The sequence below is a fragment of the Lissotriton helveticus genome, chromosome 3_1 (assembly GCF_964261635.1).
Source record: "Lissotriton helveticus chromosome 3_1, aLisHel1.1, whole genome shotgun sequence".
NCBI lineage: Eukaryota > Metazoa > Chordata > Amphibia > Caudata > Salamandridae > Lissotriton > Lissotriton helveticus.
Window position 1 is genome coordinate 460,343,696 of NC_136061.1, and position 21,727 is coordinate 460,365,422.

At 47.7% G+C, this 21,727-nt stretch overlaps 1 protein-coding gene across 6 annotated transcripts in view; it reads left to right on the top strand.

Moving 5' to 3' along the window:
- PIKFYVE (phosphoinositide kinase, FYVE-type zinc finger containing) overlaps positions 1–21,727 on the top strand; it is a 2,266,845-nt gene that overhangs the window by 731,075 nt on the left and 1,514,043 nt on the right. For all 6 annotated transcript variants that reach the window (XM_078680343.1, XM_078680347.1, XM_078680342.1 and 3 more), the window contains 2 exons: positions 6,210–6,317; positions 8,510–8,650. In XM_078680343.1, the coding sequence (XP_078536469.1) occupies positions 6,210–6,317; positions 8,510–8,650 (249 nt within the window). The remainder of the gene's footprint in view (positions 1–6,209; positions 6,318–8,509; positions 8,651–21,727) is intronic.

The following is a 21,727-nucleotide window of genomic DNA, read 5'->3' on the forward strand; positions in this document are numbered from 1 at the left end:
CAGATGGAGGTTAGTTGACGCATGGCGCAGGCACCACCCTAGAGATAGGGATTATTCCTTTTTTTCAGCCTTACATGAGCTGCATGTTAGGATAGACACAATCTTATGCTCCCAATTGATAGCCCACACGGCAGTACACTCAGAGTACTTAGGTAGGACTATATCTGACCACAACCCACAGTTAATGTTAATTAATTGGCTCCGACCGAGATCTTCAATTCCTACGTGGCGGCTCCGCCCGGAAACTTTGGAAGATCAAGTTTTCCGCACAGAAATAAAAGAGGGCATTGAATGTTATTTTGAGGAAAATCAGGGAACAGCCTCTACTAGAGCAGTAGAATGGGATGCCTTTAAAGTGGTAATAAGAGGGCTATGTATCAGTAAATTCTCAGGGGCAAGGAAAGTAGTGCTCAACTACGTGGCAAAGGCAGAGGATAAACTGAGGGACATAGAAAAAAAAAGACCAGAACAGCCAGCACTACAAGCGAAATTAATAGAGGCAAAGGAAATGGTGGCAGTTGAAGTTGAGCGATTGCGAAGCTTCGATTACAAGAACTACACGGCAAGGGTTCATGCAGAAGGGGACAAAGTAGGAACGCTGCTGGCACGGCTGGCAAACCCAGATCCGAGAAGAGGCCCAGTTATGAGGATAGAGACGGCCGCAGGAGACATGGTTCACTCGCAGGCCGAGGTGCTTTCACGGTTCATAACCCATTATGAGTCCCTGTATACGTGCAATCTAGAGGTAGAGGAAACGGACATAGATGAGTATTTAGCAGAGGTCCCGCTCCCGCAATTAGACGAAGAACAGGCAAAGCTATTAGGGCAGGACATAACACTGACTGAGATCCGGAGTGCAATCAAACACATGGCCCGGAACAAGACACCGGGAGCGGATGGCCTACCCATAGAATTTTATGCCCAATATATAGACATTTTGGCACCCCGATTGTTGGAGGTCTTTACGGAAGCCGGGGAGCTTGGCCAATTGCCTATGTCGATGTGAGAGGCGCTGGTTATCCCCCTCCTAAAACCAGGACGAGAGGATTCAGATGTGACCTCTTATAGGCCGTTGTCTATGCTGACGGCGGACTACAAGATACTGAGCCGGATACTGGCAACCCGACTGCTGCCACATATGACCGAGTTGGTGCACGCAGACCAAGCGGGGTTCATCCCAACTAGGAATACTTCTTCGAACATACGAAGGTTGGTACGGGTTATGGGAGACAACCACCATTATTTACAATTGCCAGCGGTTCTATCAGTAGACATAGAAAAGGCGTTTGACAGTTTGGAGTGGGCATTCCTCCACAGGGTGTTGGAGCGGTTCGGGCTGGGAGAACAGTTTGGGACTTGGACGAGGGTATTATATTCCTCGGCGAAGGCCAGAGTACGATTGTGGGCGGTAATATCCACCCAGTACTCAGTGCTGAGGGAGACGAGACAGGGGTGCTCGTTATCTCCACTGTTATTTGCTCTAGCAATAGAGCCCCTTGCGGTCTGAGCAAGATCAGGTCACATTTTTCAGGGACTGAGGTTCAATGGAGTACCACAGTATATATCGTTATATGCGGATGACTTGCTCCTCTTCTTGGAGAACACAGATGAGGCATTGCGAGGGGCGGCATCTCTGCTCTTGCGATATGGAGAACTCTCGGGCCTTAGGGTAAATTGGTGTAAGACGTGCTTCTTCCCGGTCCGGCCATGTACGAACCCACCGACGTTGGCTAGAGAGAGATAAAGTGGGAACCGACATGCCTCACATACCTGGGGGTTAGAATCTATTATGATAGTAAGGATATGCTAGAGGGGAATGTGGGGCGCTGTATAAGTGCCCTGAAGGGGTGTATGGCGTTCTGGTCAACACTGCCCCTCTCGGTAGTGGGGAGGGTGGCCCTACTCAAAATGGTAGCTTTACCTAGATTGCTTTATTATTTCCGTACCTTGCCAGTTTGGATATCTCCGTGTATGTTTAAAGAACTGAGGTCTTTGACCATAGGCTTCCTGTGGGGGACTGGGCGGAGGCAAATATCGTTGACTACATTGATGAGACCTAAAACGGAAGGCGGAATGGCAGTTCCTGACTTTGAGCTTTATTACTTAGCAGCGCAGCTGCAGGTCCTTACGCAAGGCGTTGCAGCGGAATTTCGGGGCCCTGAAAATATGCGAGGAAGGGGAGATACAATGACATGTCCTCTCATATATAGTACTACAGCAAAAACTTGACCTGAGGGACCTCACAATGGAAGAGAGAACACTGAGGCTATGTTGGAATAGGAGCCAACGTAGGGCGGGAGTGGAGCACCCATATGCACCGGAAATTCCATTGGGCATGCTAACAGCGCTGCCACATGGACGGGACTGGACTCCCCTCCTGGAATGGGAACAGCTAGGACTCCAAATGGTAGGGGACTTGTACACTGATGGGGGGGTTGCTGCCCTTCCAGGCGATACAAAAAGGTATGGTCTCCCTGAAGGTAGCTTCCTGATTTATGCAGCGGTAATAGCGGCAATTCGGAAGCATTGGAAAGGTGGGCAGATGGAACCAGTGACCACAATAGCTTGCCAATACGTCGTAATGGCCGCGGGGACTATTAAAGCAGTCACATGCCTTCAGTCTCGGATGTTACATGAAGGACTGCGACCACTAGAAGATCTGAAATTAAAATGGGAGACTAGTATAGGCCGACCAATACCAGAAGCAGCATGGGGCCACATTCTTAAGAGAGCATGTTAGGGGAGCAGAAATGCAAGGTTCCAGCAGGTGCAATTTTTTATACTACACCGAGCTTATCTGACCCCCGGGAAGATCCGGAAATATTTCCAGGTCCAAGATGCAGCGTGCCCTAGATGCTTGGAACAGGGCGTGGAACTGGAGCACATGCTCTGGAACTGCCCGGTCATGGGACGATATTGGGCAGAGGTGGGGGAACTCCTGAATGCTATAACAGATAGACATTTAGGTTACGACATGGCAACTTGCTTGTTACACTGGTTCCCGCATACAGTTAAAACCAAAATAACTAGCAAATTTATCGACCCAGGGTTATTGTTGGCTAAGCGAGAAATAACTTGGCACTGGAAGTCAAGGGAGGGACCATCAAGCAAGCGATGGCGAACAGAACTGTGTAAGTGGGCTAGCAGTGAGAGCGTCATTAGATTCCAACAAGCCAAACGAGCAGATAATGAAAAGATTTTGGAGTTGGCAAGAGCTTGGGAAGCACTGGTCCAGGCCCTGCTGGATTTCCAAAAGGAAGATTGGGATTAATATGTAATGATCGTGCATGTGAACGTCGATAAGTGAATTGTATTGTGAACAACTATCTGTATAGCTGGTATTGTGATGTGATATGTGTACTTGAAATGTGCCCACACCAACAGAAGAGGGAAGGGGGGATCCAAGGGGTTAGTTGGAAGTAAATGTGGAAACATATTTGATAGATATAGGTGATGTGATATACATTTCAGTCTGTATGGTGATAAAATATTAATAAAATATGTTTTAAAAGTATTAATAAAATATGTTTAAAAAAAATAGTAATCACGGTAGTATACTGCGCCCACTGGCACCAGGGCAATATGAACAAGGGGATTATTTACATGGCAGGGCCAATCGGGCTGCTGTCAGGACCATTGTGAATGGATAAAGAATAAATGAAAAAGGTAAGTCCATCAGTTCCAAGGCTGCAATGAAGACGTAAAGAATTATCATTTAGCATAAGGAAGGAACCTGAAACGTAGATCACAGTGACATAACACATTAGGCAGGAACATCTGCAATAAAACCTCTTAGCAGGACATTCACCATAGACCTGGAATCAGGCAGGATCAGATTGGGCATACACTAGCAGGGGGCATCATCCTCCGGGTAGGAACCTTAGTCGTAAAAGCACATTATGCATTTCATCAGCATCCCCTGCAAAAAATACCTTAGGCGTAAGATGCAGATATCCTGGTGTGGTATTTGGCCTCCCCATGGCATATAACTTCTCTGGGTATGAGGCATTAACCATGAGCCTCGCATAAGATGTCAGGACAGCTCATGATCACAATGTACACAAGCCTGAAAGGAACACATTATGAACCACGGGCCCACTGCATAACAACCTTTGTATAAATCATATTCGCCTGCACCGTAAGCAGTAGGGGCAAACAGCATATCCTGTACTAGGCATGGATCATGAGGCGTGACATTAGTAGAAGGCCCAGAGCTGCAAGTAATAGGGGGCCCCAACCGTTGCCACTGCCCAGCGGGGCAGTGGTGTGAAGTCAGTCCTGTGCCGGTTTGCGTGAGGGAGTACCTCTTCTGGGGCTCTCAAATTACACCATCGCCCCCAGGGTTGGAGCCCCCCTCGCTCTAGCAGGGCAGCTGTGAAATCCCTGGCACAGGGGCGGGCACCTGCAATGTGCCCCGACACACACCCCAACTCCGCCGCAAGCAGCCCCACTCACCGGCTCCTCTCTTCTGCTTCCTCTGTGTAGGCCGCAGCCGCGACCTCGATTAATTGTCCGGACAGCCGTCTCCGTCTCCTGAAGGCGCCAAGACTCGGGGCCCTCAGAACCACCGGGCCGTGCTGCCCCGCGGGGTCAGGCGGTGCTCCGCAGTCGCGTTCCGGCCTCACTACGTGGGTTTGCAGCCAGGTCTGATATCGTCGACCCCGGGGCCGGTGTCTCACTTGCCGCCTCCAGCTTAGATTACCGCGGCGGGCCGCCTCGCCGCCCGCGCTCGCCCTCCGTCTCAGCTGTGTCGGGGCCTGGGTGTTTTGCAGGGTCGTCGGGGCTGTCGAGAACACTCCCGCTGCCTCTACCGTGTCAAGGCAGGGGGAGAACGCTAGAGTGCAGGTTTGGGCCCAGACGGATCGGAGGAGCTCCGGAGAGAAGCGTCTGCTCACTCCGCCATCTTGGCCACGCCTCCTCCGCCATCTTGGCCACGCCTCCGTCCTGGCACTTTTAGATGCAGCGCTTGCGAGGCGCAAGGTCCCACCAGCAGCCTCAGGGACCTAAGATGGCGCTCCTTCCTTCTTCAGGGGCCAGGTAGCAGAGCAGCAGGCACTACTGGGCAAGGTCAGCAGTCAGTCGGCACTCATCAGGACAGGGCAGTAGGTCTTAGGAAACATCCTCCTCTGTAGCGTGGCACTCCTCCTGTACAGCAGCCTTTACTCCTGCAGTGGGGCTTTCACTAGCCCTGTGGACAGCAGAGGGGTTTCAGTTGGGTGCAGGGTCCAGCGCACATGCCCAAGTGGCGGTACCTCCTGACAGCCGGTCCCCTCACGTTCATGTCCCTGCTCTGACTGAGCACATGGTGGCATAGCCCCCCTGTTTATGTGCCCCTCACCCCGCCTACCAGACAGTGCCAAAAGCTTCTAAAAGCGTCTGGGGAACTGGTTCTAACTGGCTCAGGGGGAGGAGTGGAGCACCCTGGGTGCCAGGCTTTCCCTCCAAAAGCTGGGATGGCTTGGAACCGAACAACTAGACAGCTAACCCACCACAGTCAGGTGGAACCACACACAGCCATGGTATCCATTTTAAACGCAGGATGTTACCAGGGTACATTCTTTTGATGGGGGAATTATAGGTGCGCACACCATTGCATTACATTTAACATGACATCTCGCACCACACATGGCCTATACATTTCTTTACCATGGGGGGAGACATCCTAAAATAGGGGGTTGAAAAGCGAAACATTTCGGGATAATGGGCCAAGTCCAACACTGATCCAAATGTTTCAGTGACCCTCCACAAAGTCTGTTTGTTCCAGGATGTGGAAGAAATACTTTGTGCACTGAACACCATGGGGGTCTACTCCTTGAAGCGCTGTTTGTTGGAAATGTTACAGCTTGTACTATCCTTTGCCCAGGAGGGTTGTGCAGTGGGCACATGGCACATGGTGGCATTATCAGACTTTCTATGGCTCCTAGATCAACTTTTTCGTTTTAAGTTGCCAGTGGCTGTGCTGTTTCTGAAAAAAATGAAAAATAAGTTTTCTCCAACTCCTTCTGTAATGTCCCAATGTCACTTGAATCTTGTTCTCACCTTTCATATGGTTGCTCTGTTTGTGCCCCTCCATAGTTGTTTATTGTTTTTGCTAACAATGAAAACAGTTTTTCTTGTTACTGTGACCTCAGCGAGGCATGTTAGACAATTACAGGTCCTGAGTATTTGTATAAGCTGTCAACATGCTTTCTATCTGGTTTGTTTTTCAGATGAATGCATTTATAAAAAATCCAAAGATCCTTCTATTGAAGTGTTCCATTGAGTACCTCTACCGAGAAGAAACTAAATTCACCTGCATAGATCCCATAGTGCTTCAGGTAAGATTGTGCCATGTTTCTTTTTCCTATCCTTCACCTTTATCTCCTTGTAGTCTTCTTACCCCTGACTCACATCTGTACAAATTAAATATGTGCGAGTAACACCAGCAATGAAAATAAAGATCAGTAACTCCTGAAACCTTTTATTTTCGTTTTCCTTAAAATTCACTCGAGGCAAATGACTGCTACTGCTCAACATCAAAGACAATATTTCCTGTAACAGCGTGGGAAAAGAGAAGAAATTGCCGATTGTTTAAAGCTTTTTTTTATATTCCCTTTTACAGTTTGGCCTGGTGGCTTGGTGGACTAATGTGTCCACTCTAGGGGCCTGTGTTTGATCTCATGGTCACAGGTTCAAATCCAGGTGGGTCCGCTCACCCTATCCTTCGGAGGTAGATACAATGAGTACCATTGAGTTTGGTAACAATAAACGTCTGTTATTGAGCACCAAGAGGCCCTTCAGGATGAACGCGTGATTTGCAAATACACGTTATGTTTTCTTAGTCTGTGAATGTAACACTATATTTTCTATTAATGGGTAGAATCTGTGATAAAGATATTACAATTCTTTCTGGCTTACTGTATGTCATTATCAAGGGAAATTTTTTTGGGCTGTTCTAAACCATGTATCCTAATTGTTAGGGTGACTTGGTCAAGCATATTTAATATTTGGCATTATACAGACTTCGGTCCTCAAAATGAAGCAGCATTTCTGCCTTGGTGAATACGGATCTGCAAGCTAACTACTTTCTCCCGCAGGTTGCTTGGTAGTTGAACAAAATGGCTCCAAAGTCAAAGTTTGCAAGAAAGTGATTTGTTAAACGGTGTGGTAAGAGGGTTCCTTATTTAGAGTCTCGCAAATGTAGGACAAGTGCCAAACAATTGCAGATATCCACCCTCCTATGCAAAGTGTGTACATAGAAATAGTGGCTATGTGGGCTGGATGGGACATCCGGCAGTTTGTGGCAGATGTCTGACATCTGCCAAACCTAAGCAACACCTGAACTATTTCTACTTCTAGACTGTTACTACTACGTATAGCTTTCTTCACTAAATGATTACTGTTCCTGTTTTTAAATGTTAAGTAGTAAAGTTAAGTATATTTTTGTGACCACCCTAAGTGCTTAGTGGGAGAAGGGGACTGGAGTAAGCCTGTTGTGTGAGTTAGGGGACTTCAACTTGGAGGTTGCCATCCCAGGGTATAGGACCTGGTCCTTGAGGACACATGGGTTGGATGGGCCATCATTAGAATTGGGCCACAGATCAACAGTTTCTTCGACTCAGCCTCATTCTCTAAATGTCGGGGCCACCTAGGAGAGAGAAATCATGATGTAGAATAGCCTTTTGTACACAATCCCACTAAACTGCTTTAGATGTCCTAAAGTGTAACAAACGATTGGACCACAACACAGGTACATGAGGTATGGCACAGTTGTAACAATATTCTTATGTCCCTGAGTCAGAACCTGCTCCAAACCTCTCATACTGCCAGACACCAAACTACAGGTTCTACCACAGGTTTGGTAGGTGTGACCGGACAAGTGGTCATTTTAGTGGACATGAAAGTGGCATAGGAGGGCTAGTCTCTCCTAACAATTAATTAGCCTTACTGCTTCCCTATCCTTACGTAGGAATATTACCCTTGTTCTCATGATCCTTTGGGGAGTGTAGAGGTGATCCATTCCTAATCAAGGAGAGAAACCCAAATCTAGAAGATCAGACATATAATCTCGTGCCTGAGGATGGGAAGTAGATTTTGCTTGTTTCTGTTACCTTTTAGTAACTAGTAGCCAAAGAGATACCCAGTGCTGGGCCCCTGCTATAACTTTGTCCCTCTTATTTTGACAGTAAAGACCCTTACTGTATGTAAGTCTTTATTCCTTAGCGTTTGTGATGTTTTGAGTGAGTCAGAACATGTATAGTGTGGACATGTATAGTCATATGCTTTGCATTTAAAGGTTCGGAATGCTTCTGAGGAGAGAAAACACACACCCCTCAAACACACATAGATGCACACCCTACACATGTTATCCCACTCCCGTTCACAGCACAGATCCAGTCAGACCCATGGCAAAATGCCATATATTTATCTATACACATCACATAACTGTGCAAAACAAACATCGAGCAAGCAGGAACAGCATATGCTCCCTTTTATGATTCAATTCAACAAACTTTACTTGTTGTTCCAGGAAAGAGAGTTCCTGAAGAACTATGTTCAGCGGATAGTGGATGTTCGCCCCACCTTGGTGCTAGTGGAGAAAACAGTGTCACGTATTGCCCAAGACATGCTTCTGGAACATGGAATCACTCTTGTCATAAACGTTAAACCAGTAAGTGTGGAACTATTACTAACATTACTGTGCCTCATGATAATTGCATAAGCTTGTACCAAGCTGGAAGCTTATCTGAATTAACTACGTTACTTACCAGTTGCTTGCGTTTTTTTTTTCTTCACCATGGGTGTAATTTAATATGATTTCATTACAGATTTCTTGCAATACTTGAAATAATGTTATTAGTGTCATTAAATGGACCTTAGTGCAGTTTTGACAGGCATATAATACAGATCATAAATGATGTACACTACATATACAGTAATTTGCATTAAAAAGGTACACAGATAATTATAATTAATAGATTAAAATATAGGTTAAAAAGAAGAAATACCCAGATAACTATAATTTACTGATTAAAAGTGATATAAATATATCTAATATGGCATGCATTCAAGAATATTCCAACTACTGTATATTTCATACATATTGTAGGAAAGTGCCCCTTTTCACATAGTTACCCCCACTTTTTGCCTGACCTCTGATGCATCCAGACTTGATGTGCCCTGAGTCCATGCCTATCAGGTTCCCATGGCCTGTGTTCTTTACCAAAACTGTACCTATGTACCCACAATTGGCACGTCTCTGGCCACAGGTAAAACCATGTAAAAGGTACCATGGGTACTGTGACCAGAGAAGACCTCTGAGGGCTGCAACACCTAGTGTGCCACCATTAGAGGCCCTGTAACTTAACATCCACACACTGCAGTTACAGGCTGCGTGTTTTGGTGCAGAGAAAAGTGAAGAGTCGATGTGGTACACATCAGTGTGTGCCATGCCTACAACCCATTGCCTCAGGTCTAGGTTAGTCACCCCTCTAGCAGGTTGCACTAGCCCTCTGTTGAAGGTACAGTGGCCCTTTACCCCTACATTGTCTAAATATATTCTTAGACATTGTAAGTGTGGTAAAGCCATGAAGAGTATATGGCCTTAGAGTTGGTCTTTTCAAACTCCACTGCTCCATAATGGCTATACTAAAACCAGGGGAGTTTGGTAACAAACTTCCCAGCACATTAGCCCACACTGATGCCAGTGTGGGATTTAATGTAAAATGCACTGAGAGGGCATCTTAGAGAAGCCCCCTGAAAAATGACCAGCCCTGGTGTGGTATCTCAATGGCTGCCTGCCAATTGCCACCACTAGACAGGTTTCTGGACCCCTGGGTAGATAGCCTCACTGGCTCCCACCGGCTCTGCCCCCCACTTTGGGCGGGAAAACTAAGCTAGGAATAGAGGTGTGCCCACCTTTGCCAATTCCACCCCTCAGGTGAGGGAGGCGAGTTGAAGCACACATCTCAGTCCCCACCATCTTGAAGATGAGGGGACTCAACCAATTAGGGAGAGGCTCATGCTCCCTTCCACTGGAAGTTGGCATAATAGGGGGTGTACCCACCCCAAGGAAGGGACCTATTGGTCCCGACCTGCACTCCCCTTTAAACTCCCCTGAATCTAGTATTTTGGGGAAACCCTGATCCTTGCCTCCTCAGATTCGAGGCAGAAAGAATAAGGACTGAAGAGCTGAGCTGACCAAGGAAGAACAGGACAACTACTGCTTTGGCCCCGGCCCTCCAGACCTGTCTGCCCCCGACCTGCCTACAGTGAAGAAACCGGCGTGTCAGGCAGCCGCCCGGAGGACCTGCTCTGCTCTCACCTTACAGACTGTCTTCTGTGAGCATCGGATTTGCTCAACAAAGACTCCAAGACCAGAACGCTGACATTTTACACCACTCTGTACCCGACACCCACGGTCCAAGTGACCCAACACCACAAGGTCCTCTCCCCAGCGATTATAACTTGAGATCTGGTGATCCCCGACCGCCCCTAAACCTCAAGACGACACCTGCAGCCTCAATCTGAAGGGTACCCCCCTAACATGACGGAGCTGGTAAGAAAACCCGACTCCAGAAGACACCCGTACACCTGACGCCCACGGCTTGGGTGATCGAACCAACAGTGTCCAGGCATCCCACAAGAACCCAACCTACTTCTCCAGCTGGTGGTCGCCTTCAGAAAGTCTCCCTGCCCGAGCCTGCAGCAACTTTACCGAACCAAAGCTCTGAATTGAAAAGCATAGGGTCTCTGACATCCTTTGGGCACCCTGCACCCGGCCGCCCCAGTGCCACTGTTGGTGCAGCTCCTGTGCTTGTCATTGGCCCCTGTAGTGCTGACCTTAACCCCAGAAGCTTTGCTCCCACACCTAAGTGACCTGCTTGTAAGCAGTCCCTAACCAAAGGCCCCCTTCGCCATTGGCTAACATTGGGCCCCTGCACCCGGCCAGCCCAGTTCCGCTGGTGGTGCAACTAACTTTGGGGAACCTTGGTCCTATCCCCAAATCTCCCACTTGTAAGAAGTTTACTTTCCTGCAAAAACTGATTTATTTTCCATCGAAACCCATGTTATGAGATTTTGGGCCTAAAATGTTTTATGTTTTGAAGTGTTGTTTTGTATGGGGAAACAGAAACTTTAACTCTAAGCCAAGAAAAGTATTACTAGGCTTGTATTGTGACATCCTTATGGGTGGTATCTAGGCATACCACCCCAGTGCTCAAAGTAATCTAAAAGTAACTAACTAGTATTCTAAAATTAATTACTGAGCAATTGTTACTGCTTTTTAAAGTGATACCAACATGTAACTATCGCAAATCAATCCTTAAATTTATTTTTGTGTAAAGGTTTACCATTGCAAGTATATTTACCTACCTGTTCCAAGTCCTGCTTGGTTCTAGAAATAACATACACGTATACCTTTTCATACTTATCCAATTGGTCTGGATTCAGTCTCTGAGTGTGTTCAATCAGTCTTTTTTTTATTTTTTTCTATAATTCTTTTTATTAAACATTCTTCGACATATAGCTTAGAACACAGAGGAATCATATACAGTTCAATCAGAGAACACAATAATAGAATCATATTCATTAGAGTACTGTGGAACAGATTCTGGGGTGGGGGGATCTTCCGAATCAATGCTGGCGGGTCACAATTATTCCCTCAGTAGGAGTTCCATGGATTCCATATTTTGGACCACTTTTTAGGGCAGCCCCGGGCTACATAAACAGCCTTTTCTCTATATATATATACCAGTCTAGGTCTTCCTTTCAGGCCTCTGCCGTAGGAGGGTGGGACGCTCCCCACAATTGTGCAATGTTTCTTTTGGCCGGCATGTACCTCAGTGTAACCCACTTCGTGCGATGACTGTTTTGGTCAGTGGGCTCCCATATGTTTAAGAGGCATCTATGTGTTTCCGGGCGAAGGATGATTGTGAGTGTGTCGCTTAGAATGTCATGGATTTTGCGCCAATACGATTGTATATAGTCGCATTCCCATATGATGTGTAAGAATGTGCCTTCCTGACCGGATTGTTGTCAACAATCTCCCGTTTCAGCCCTACCCATGCTTACCAGACACAGTCCTGTGACATGTATTCTATGGAGGATTTTGAGTTGTACCAGCCTGAGTCTAGCCGAGATCGCTACGACTCTTGGGGAGGATACTGCTTCCTGCCAGTCTTCATCATCCAACTCGATGCCATCCCTCAACCACTTCTCACGTAGTGGTCCGAGGGGGTCTGGCATATTGTTGTTAAATTTCTTATAGGTTAGCAAAATGACTTTCTCGGGTATGTGACCATCCAACATTCGATCCTCTAATGGGGAGGAGTCTGGAGGAGATGTGCCTTTCAGGAAGTGGGAATGTAGTGTGTGATGGATCTGGGTGTATATGAATTGTTCCGAATTAGCTAATTCATATTGTTGCTGCAGAGAGGCGAACGTTTTCACTTTGCCCTTCTCACACATATCCTTGACCTGTGAAATCCAGATGAGGTCCCATTTATCGAAACCATTTGTTCTCCATAAGCTATCTAGATTTTCGGAGTCCCATAAGACTCCGAAATGGGGTTGCCAAATGTAAGTGTTCTCTCCCAGCCCAGGGCTTTGTTGACAGTGTGCCATATTTTGACCGAGTGAAACGTTGGTCCGGTCTGGAGGTATCGCTTGCGTTTAGAATGGAGAGTTCTATTGTAGTTCTCTCCCGGTAGCAACCATCTGTCCATGGTGTAGCCCGGGTCGTCTGGTCGGCCATAGGTGCCATGATTGATGGCAGCCAGGTGTGCCGCCCATTTTTATTTCCAGATGTCCGGGAGACTAATTCCCCCATCGTGCCAGTTAAGAGTGAGTTTGGTCAATGCAATACGAGGTGTCCCGGCCAACAAGATGTCTCTTTGTAGGGTTTCAGCCTCTTTAAAGTATGTCCCCGGGACAGTGTCCAATGTGTTCTGCAGTGCATAAACAAAGTGGGGCAGTAACATCATTTTGAAGAGGGATGCTCTGCCCAATAGCGAAATCAGAAGAGTTTTCCAGCTGGCTATGTTACATTTAAGCCTCTGAAGCGGCGGGAGACGATTGGAATTAAAACGGAGCTTTGGATCTAGGGAGATAAAAATACCTAGGTATTTAAAGCCCGCTGTGTTGATTTGGATTGGGCAGCCCTGAGGTGGAGTTGGTGGGTCTCCACTGAGGACATAGAGGAGGGATTTACTCAAGTTAACAGAGAATCCAGGGTACCTACCAAAGCTTGCTAAGATATCTACAACGATCACCAGCGACTTTCTCTGTGAGGCCAGAAATAAAAGAATCGGCATAGAGGGAGATACGGTCCTCCCAACTAGGGGACCAGCGTATGTCTGGATCCTGACCAATCCATGCTGCCAGCGGTTTCAGGGCAAGGGGAAATGGGAGAGGCGAGAGAGGGTATCACTGACCGGTCCCCCGACTCAATGTAAATTCGTCCGATTTATTGTTATTTACTACGATCTGCACGTGTTCAATCAGTCTTGATTGAGTGAATACAATAAAAGCTAAATATAGCCTCTGGATAAGCCTAACTGCTCGCCACCACTACCGCAAAGAGATCTGTTAGTACTTACCTAATTTAGCCTGTGCTATACCTATGGGGACTCCCTGGACTCTTTGCACACTATATCTTGTTTAGGTATAATATATACAGAGCCAGCTTCCTATATTGGTGGATCAACGGTGGGATGTATAGCCTTGCATTTATTGGACTAACTTAGTCAACCTGATCACAAGACAAGAATCCAAAAATTGTCTTTAGTACAACTCAATTTTTTTATTGACTATTTTTTTAAAAATGTCTACAAATCTTGTTGGGGCCTTGTGTTAAGTCCCTGTAGCCTTTTTTTAGAATAAATAAGTCACTGAAGTTGGGGGGGGGGAAATATAATGAGCACCCAGGGAATATGGCTGAGGAGCTTGACCTTACCCCTTACTCCAACCCACAGGTTAGAGAGTTAAGGCTTCTCTGTAAAACTAAGCAAATAAAAACTGGGCCCAACCCTACCAGAATACAACTTCAGGAGTTACTGGCAGGGTATGCAAGGCACCACCCCACTAAAGAAGGTGAAGACCTTCAGGAGAATGGAGAAAGTAGTAAGGATGATGAAGTATCAAACCAACCACCTCAACTACTTAGGGAGGAAGGAAACTTTGTGTCATGCATTCCACACCCAAGAGGCACAGGTTCTGGCACCTACAGAGGTATGGCCAACTAGACAGTGAGGACAACTGTCATCCTTTGTAAGGATGACCAACAGACTAGACCTAGAGACTAGGTTCCTATGTCTAGAAAAAGAGAGAGCAGAGACGGGCCTAGGACCCATCAATGGTGGCAGCAATTAAAAAAAAAAATCGAGAAAAGGAAGGATCCTATGATCCTAAAATCCCCAAAGGGATCGTCCCTAAGTTTGAGTATGGTTTTGATATCACCAAGTGGTTCACAGCCTTTGGGGCTTGTGAAGCCAGAAAAGTGAGGAAGTATCACTGGGGGCACTCTTTGGGGAACTGTTCTGAGTGCAGAGACAGACTTCTAACTTTAGTAGGGCAGAAGTAGAGTCCTATGACCTCATTAAGGACACCCTGATTGAGGGATTTCGATTCATTACTAAGGAGTACAGAATTAAATTCAGGTGGACTCAAAAATCTTAGAGTCAGTCCTGGGTGGAATTTGTAGATTACTCAGTAAAAACACTAGGTGGCTGGTTGACTGGAAGTAAAGTGCAGAATTATGAAGGACTTTATCATTTGTGTGAAGGAACACATTTTAGGTAACTGCATCAACGAAAAGTTCCATCCGTATCTGGTAGGCCTAGGTCCAAATTCTCACCAAGAATTGGGAAAAAAGGCGAACCATTAGGTCAAGACAAGGGTAACCAAGACATCCACTGGGAGTGACCAAAAGAAAGGGGCCACAAAGCCTCCCCATGCAAAAGAGTGTGAGAATCCTAAAGATAAAATACAAGACTCTTCTAAAGGCCCCCAAAATCCTGGTCAAGTGGTGGGCCCAAGAACTCTTCCCAGCCTACTCGTGGGTACAAGGGCAAACATTTTGATCCTGCAAAGGCCTGGTGTTTAAACTGTAACAAGAAGGGACACCAAACTGAAGAGGCTGCCTGCCCCAACAAACCAGATCCTAGTCTCCCATCAGTTGCTAGTGGTATGGCCAATATCCAGATGGGGTCAATGGTGTGCCCGGAGCAAATCCAGGTTCACACTGAGGCTGTTTTAGTCTCTGAAGGGGAGAAAGGTGTAGCCACTTTGGCTGCCCCCCCCCCTAATTGAAAGAAATACCTGCAGTACCCCTTAGTGAATGGGACTAAGATAGAAGCCCTGAGGGATTATGGTGAGAGATACACTTGTTTTCCCAGAGCAATACCTACTGGAAAAACATATCCAGTTAACATTGCTGACAGTGTCACAACTAACCATGCCATGGTGTGGAATTTTAGTTTATGAACTAAACATCATCTGCGCCATCTTGTCCATTTCTCAGGCTCACGTATGACAGACTCACGTATGAACATACACGACAGCCATTTTAGGTACCATGGTCTCCCTGTTCACGATCGATCCTCAGCACACTTCCCCGACCCTGCAAGCCTCCCCCATGCAACCTGGCTGCCCCCGCTCTCACATGCACAAGTCATGACCTCCCCTTCCACATGACTCTGTCTCTGGGAATCGCACCCCGCGCCTGACCAACACCTCCTTTTTCCATGAATACCTCTTTTGATGACCCCTTCCTCTGAGCCCGATTGTCTGTACGAACCGCTGGTCATCCCTTGGCCTGAGGGTACAGTTTATTGCCCACTACTGCATGCACTCAACCCTTTTCAAAGGAGCTACTATTGATCATGACCTCCCCACCCCTTGAGATTCGATCAGGCGCACACATTCCAAAGGAAATGGCGAAACACTCAGCTGCGTGATAGCCCCCTCCTGTTGTATGGGGGGTAAGGGCCTCTACTGTTGTCATGTGTTGGAGTGGGCCGGAACTGGGGGGGTGCCGGGGATGTCATCCTCATACTTCACAATGTCTTTGCTGTAATAAAGAACGGTCACATGTCATAAACCAGTGTATAAAAGACCAGGTCTCAGAGAGGCTGTCAGAGAGCACCTCGAGACGATACCTTGTTGTCCGATCTGATGTGTTCTGCTCCGTCGGAATAAAACGTGTTTCCTGTCTTCCTGTCTCCAGCGCCTGCCTCTTTATTTGATAATCGTTGTAAGGTATTAGAGGCGTTTAACGCCGGGCAAAATTACTGAAGAGACATCGACTAAATCGCCTGACCATTTTGCTGATCTTCTTCAATTGGCGTCCCAACGTGTGGGGCCCATCAGCGACACGTGGATCCGGTGGGAGAGGTCCCAACGACAGAGTGAACGACTGCAACGATCGGAAGAGCTCCTGTCCAATAGACCCTCGTCTGACAGCCGATCATCTGAACTTCACTGGTTCCGAGCAGACCTCTCCCCGAGTGATCTTCGGTCCTGACTGGGAACCATCAGGAGTGCCACGGTAGCAGCAGAGAGTAGAGGACGATCGGGCGCTGGAAGCGGAAGACGAGAAACTGTCCATACGGTCCGGGTAAGGTCGTGTAACACGACAAACTAAGAAATATTTGATTGTTTGATTGAAAATACTAGTATTACTCTCCGAGTTGTTGGTTCTCTTGGAGATTCTCTGTCTGCAAACTGAGAGGGATAAAAGTATCCTCTCTTCCTTTGCATGCAGCGAAGGGTAGGTAACGCAGGCTTTTGCCCCCGTTGTAATCCGTCGTGCCTATCTTTTCTCCCCCACTGATTGATTGTTTGCCCGAACATTGTTTGTTCGAGGATTGTTTTTCTCGAGAATTCTCTGTCTACAAACGGGGAAGGGCAAAAAGTATTCTGTCCTCCTTTGCGGATAGTGAAGAATAGGTAGTGCAGGCTTTTGCCCCCGTTGTAACCCGTCGCGCCTATTTCTTTCTCGCCACTGATTGTTTGATTGAACGAACATTAATTGTTCGATATTGGTTCTCTCTTTGGGTATTCCCTATTTGCGAATACTGCAGAATAAAAATATTCCGTCTAGTCTTCGCGAAGTAGTGAAGGATAGGTAGTGCAGACTTTTGTCCCCGTTGTAACCCGTCATGCCTATCTTATCCCCATTGGTCAGTAGTTGGATCAACCCGGACCGCTTATTAGAGATGAACCATCCAGCTCCATTGGAAGGCACCCCTAATAAGGACATGTTCACTAAACAAGGACTAGTCGCCATAGCTTATAGTAAGCTATGGCATAAATATACGAAAAGGGACCCCAAAAATCAGTGGCCACTGATAGGTTCCTTTGATGATCATAAAATAAAAGCGCTAGAAGCAGCTGTTAGAATAAATAAGGCAACACCCACTATGCTTGATAGTATCGGCATGTGGCGCAAAGAAGCAGAGCAACGAAGAAAAAGAGAAGAAACAAAAATAGGGAAAGAATTACGAAAGGCAGCCCACCTGGCAGCGAAGGAACTAGATGAAGAGATAAAAAGGAGAGAGGAAGTTAGACAAACGCAAGAATCAGGGTCGACAGGCCAATGCCCTGTTAGGACCCCCTCTACGCTCTACCCAGAGATGCCCTCCAAACAACGGGCAAACGACGAGTTACTGCTAGGTCCTCCGATCATCTACATGCCCCCTCCTTATGCCCCCTGCCAGCCACTGGCACAGCACCTACCAGTCCTGAGCACGGGCGAGGGTGACTCTAGCGCTAGTGCCCCGGCCCTTACGGCCTTCGCACCAGCCACATCGGTAACAACATCAAATGAACTTGAGACTAGCAAGCAACTAACGGCAAGACCAAATAGGTTGAGCAAAGACGAACGGGATGGGATTGATAAGATAGCAAAGACACTGGTAGAACGGAAAGAGAGCGAAGAATATGCGATGGATATGTACAATTCACATGCCGGTAGCCACAAACGGCATTTCATTTTACGGTTCAGCTTCCACACCCTGAACGCATATGAGGATAGGTATCAAACTAAGGGTCCTGCTAAGCTGACGGCTCTATATAGAAAGATCGATGTTGGAGATGGGACCGAGCATGACGTGACGGACCTCTTCATGCAAACGCTTGAGGTCTTCCACCACATCACTGAACAGAAACCAGAGGTTAAGCTCACTGTCTCAGTCCCGGATGAGCCCCCATTAGAAGTAGCCAACACTATGATGCCTATCAGAGAAGCCGCCCCCTACTGGGTTCCCCCAAGAGGTCAGGGAACAAACGACGATATTAACCACGCAGATGCAAAAGGGAGGGTTGTGTACAACTGGGTTTATCAACCATGGGATCGACAAGATATTTTAACCTTTAGGCAAACCCTGCCCGATTTAAGAAAGAATCCGACAGCATTTTATACCGAACTAAGTACAGCCTTGGGCTCAACCATAATGACTCTAGCGGACATTGATTTGTTTTTTGGGTTATGTCTGCCGGCTGACGTGTGGAAGCAAATCCAGAAGGCCAACCACACAGATCTGTTTGGACATACCTGGAATCAACTCGGTGAACTAGATAGGCAGCGAGAGCCCGGTAAAAAACCTGTAAAAGACATACTGGAACTCCCGGACAAAATAGTGCAGAAGTTAAAGACATTGATCCCAGAGAGAAAGGTAGACTGGTCGATAGTCACGGCTTGCCGTCAGAAACCCCAGGAAGACGTATCAGAATATTTCTCCCGATTTGAGACAGTGTTCTCCGACTACAGTGGCCAAGACATGACCACCGCAACCGGACAACACCTATTCGTGCAAAACTACGTAAAGGGGCTATTACAGGAGGTCTCCCAGAAGTTACAGACAAGCAAGAGTAGTTGGGGGGCCTCCAAACCTGCAGCTATCCTTCAGATGGCTCAGTATTACGAACACCAAAAGAACGAGAACGAGAGGGCAACTGAGAGAAAGAAAAAGGATTTAAAAGAACGAGTGATGATTGCCCAATTACAGGGAGTGACTCGAGGAAGGGAGCAGTATAGGAGAAACTACCAGTCGAATGCCCCTAGAAATCCACCCCCTAGAGACCGTACACCCACACCTGGCGCTCCACGAACAGACCTTGATGAGAACCAGTGTGCGTTTTGCAAAGGATTTGGCCACTGGAAGTCTCATACCCGGTCCTCCGAGAAGCGATTAAGAATAACGAGACAAGGGACATGGCAAATGGCCCCAGGACAAGAGGGCAGGGACGAGGACACACCCACGACACCAACAGTAACCAACCTGACAGACCGAACACATTTGTCCGCCCCCGACAGAACCAGTGCCAACAGTCCGGCTGCGACAATGCTCACGACTTTGCATAGGACTGCCAAGGGCGAGGGAGGGATCCAGTCGAGCTCTGTGTTGACCAGCAAGGTCCTTACGTCACCGCTAAGGTCCTGGGTACAAAGTCTCCATTTTTGGTAGACACTGGAGCGACACGTAGTGTATTATCAAAACGACTGATTCCAAGGGCACCCTTGTCTGGCTCACACATTACATCGATAGGTTTCGATGGAACGCCCTCCACTAACCCCCTGTCGGTACCTATCTCCTTTGACCTAGGAAACAACCCCACGGACACAACATTTCTGCTCTCCTCCAACTCCCCTGACGCCATTATGGGTATTGATCTACTAAAACATTTCCGAGCTACTATTAGGTGTTCCCCAGATGGAGTCCGAGTCATCCTGTACGACAACCCGAGCATGTCCAGACCCTACCCCGCACGACATATGTACACCATAACAGATGCTGACCTATCCTTGCTCGATACCCTACCCCTGTACCTGTGGGCCAGAAACGACTCGGATGTAGGACGAATGATGATCGATCCTGTACACAAAACTGTTCGACCAGATGCAATACTCCCGAAACTCCCACAGTACCGGATATCGCCCGAAGGCGAGAAGGCGTTGGTAGCGATTATTCAGTCCCTGGTAGATGCAGGAGTGGTAGAGGAAGTGGTTAGTAATGTTTGTAACAGCCCTATCCTACCCATTGTTAAGAAGCAAGGTGAGGGAGATGAGAAAGCGTACCGCTTCATCATCGACCTGCGAGAAATCAACAAAGTGGTAGTGCCACAGTACCCCGTAGTCTCAGACATCACCACCATTCTGACCCTCATCCCGTCCACTGCCACCACCTTCACCGTTATTGGAGAAGAATGCATTTTTCTCTATCCCCATCCATCCAGACAGCCGTTATCTCTTCAGCTTCACCTTAAAAAACCGTTCATACCGATTTTGTAGAGCTCCTCAGGGCTACACAGAAAGCCCCAGCATTTACAGCCAGGCCCTCAAAAGACAGCTGGACGCCGTCCAGCTACCAGATGGAGTGGTGTTGATCCAATATGTCGATGATATTCTTTTGGCGGCCGACACCACTCCTCTTGCAATCGCAGCTACTATCCAACTCTTGCACTTTCTTGCGGAGAATGGCCACAAAGTCTCCAAAAAGAAACTGCAGTTCTGTCAACCTCAAGTGACCTACCTAGGCCATCTCCTGTCCAAAGAAGGGAGGAAACTTACACCCGACCGAATCCAGACCATCCTAGACACCCCCATCCCAAAAACACAGAAGCAAGTCCGTTCATTGGTGGGCCTTACCTCTTTTTGCCGACAGTGGTTACCAAATTTCAGTCTCATCATAAAACCCCTACTTTCCCTGTTGGCCAAAGATGTTCCTTTCCCACTCCCTTGGACCCCCGAATGCCAAGCGTCCTTTAAGGAGTTGCGAGATGCCCTTTGCTCGGCACCCGTCCTAGGAACACCAGATTACTCCAAGCCCTTCTCTCTCTTCACTCACGAAAGGGAGGGATGCGCGTTGTCTGTTCTAGCTCAGCCCATCGGCTCCAAACAACGCCCTTGTGCCTACTTCTCTGCCACTCTTGACCCAGTCGCCAGAGCTTTACCTGCCTGCCTTCGAGCAGTAGCCGCTGCTGCTGTCTCTATCCGTCAGAGTGAGGGAATCGTACTTTCGAACTCTCTCACGGTGTTAGTACCCCACGCAGTTGACACCCTCTTGAACCAGACCAAGACCCAACACCTGACTAGTGCACGACTGACGGGATACGAATTGATTCTACTTGCACCCCACATCACTCTTAAGAGATGCACGACTTTGAATCCTGCTACACTGTTACCCTTGCCTGAAAATGACCCCGATGTGCCCCCTATACACGACTGTGTGACCCTCACGGACGAACAGACCAGAAGTAGAATTGACCTTAGAGACACTGCTTTCACAGACCCTGATGGAGAACTATGGGTAGACGGTTCTTGTATCAAACTCCCAGACGGCACCACCTCAGCTGCCTATGCGGTGACGACAGCCCGAACAGTAGTTGAAACAGCCCGCATCACACAACGATCCGCACAGGCGGCAGAGCTAATTGCCCTCACACGAGCATGTATCATAGCGGCAGGAACCACGGCAAACATTTAAACGGACAGCCAGTATGCCTTCGGGGTGGTTCATCATTTTGGGCTCTTGTGGAGGGAAAGGGGATTCCTGACGTCCCATGGCACACCCATTCTCCACGGAGATCTAGTCTCCGCCCTGATTGAAGCAGTTCTCCTCCCCGAACGACTAGCAGTGATCAAATGCCAGGCACACAAGAAGGTGACGGACTTAGTTGGACAGGGAAACGCACTGGCCGACATCACTGCCCGAACCACAGCTGAGAATAGGACGACGACACGCATGTA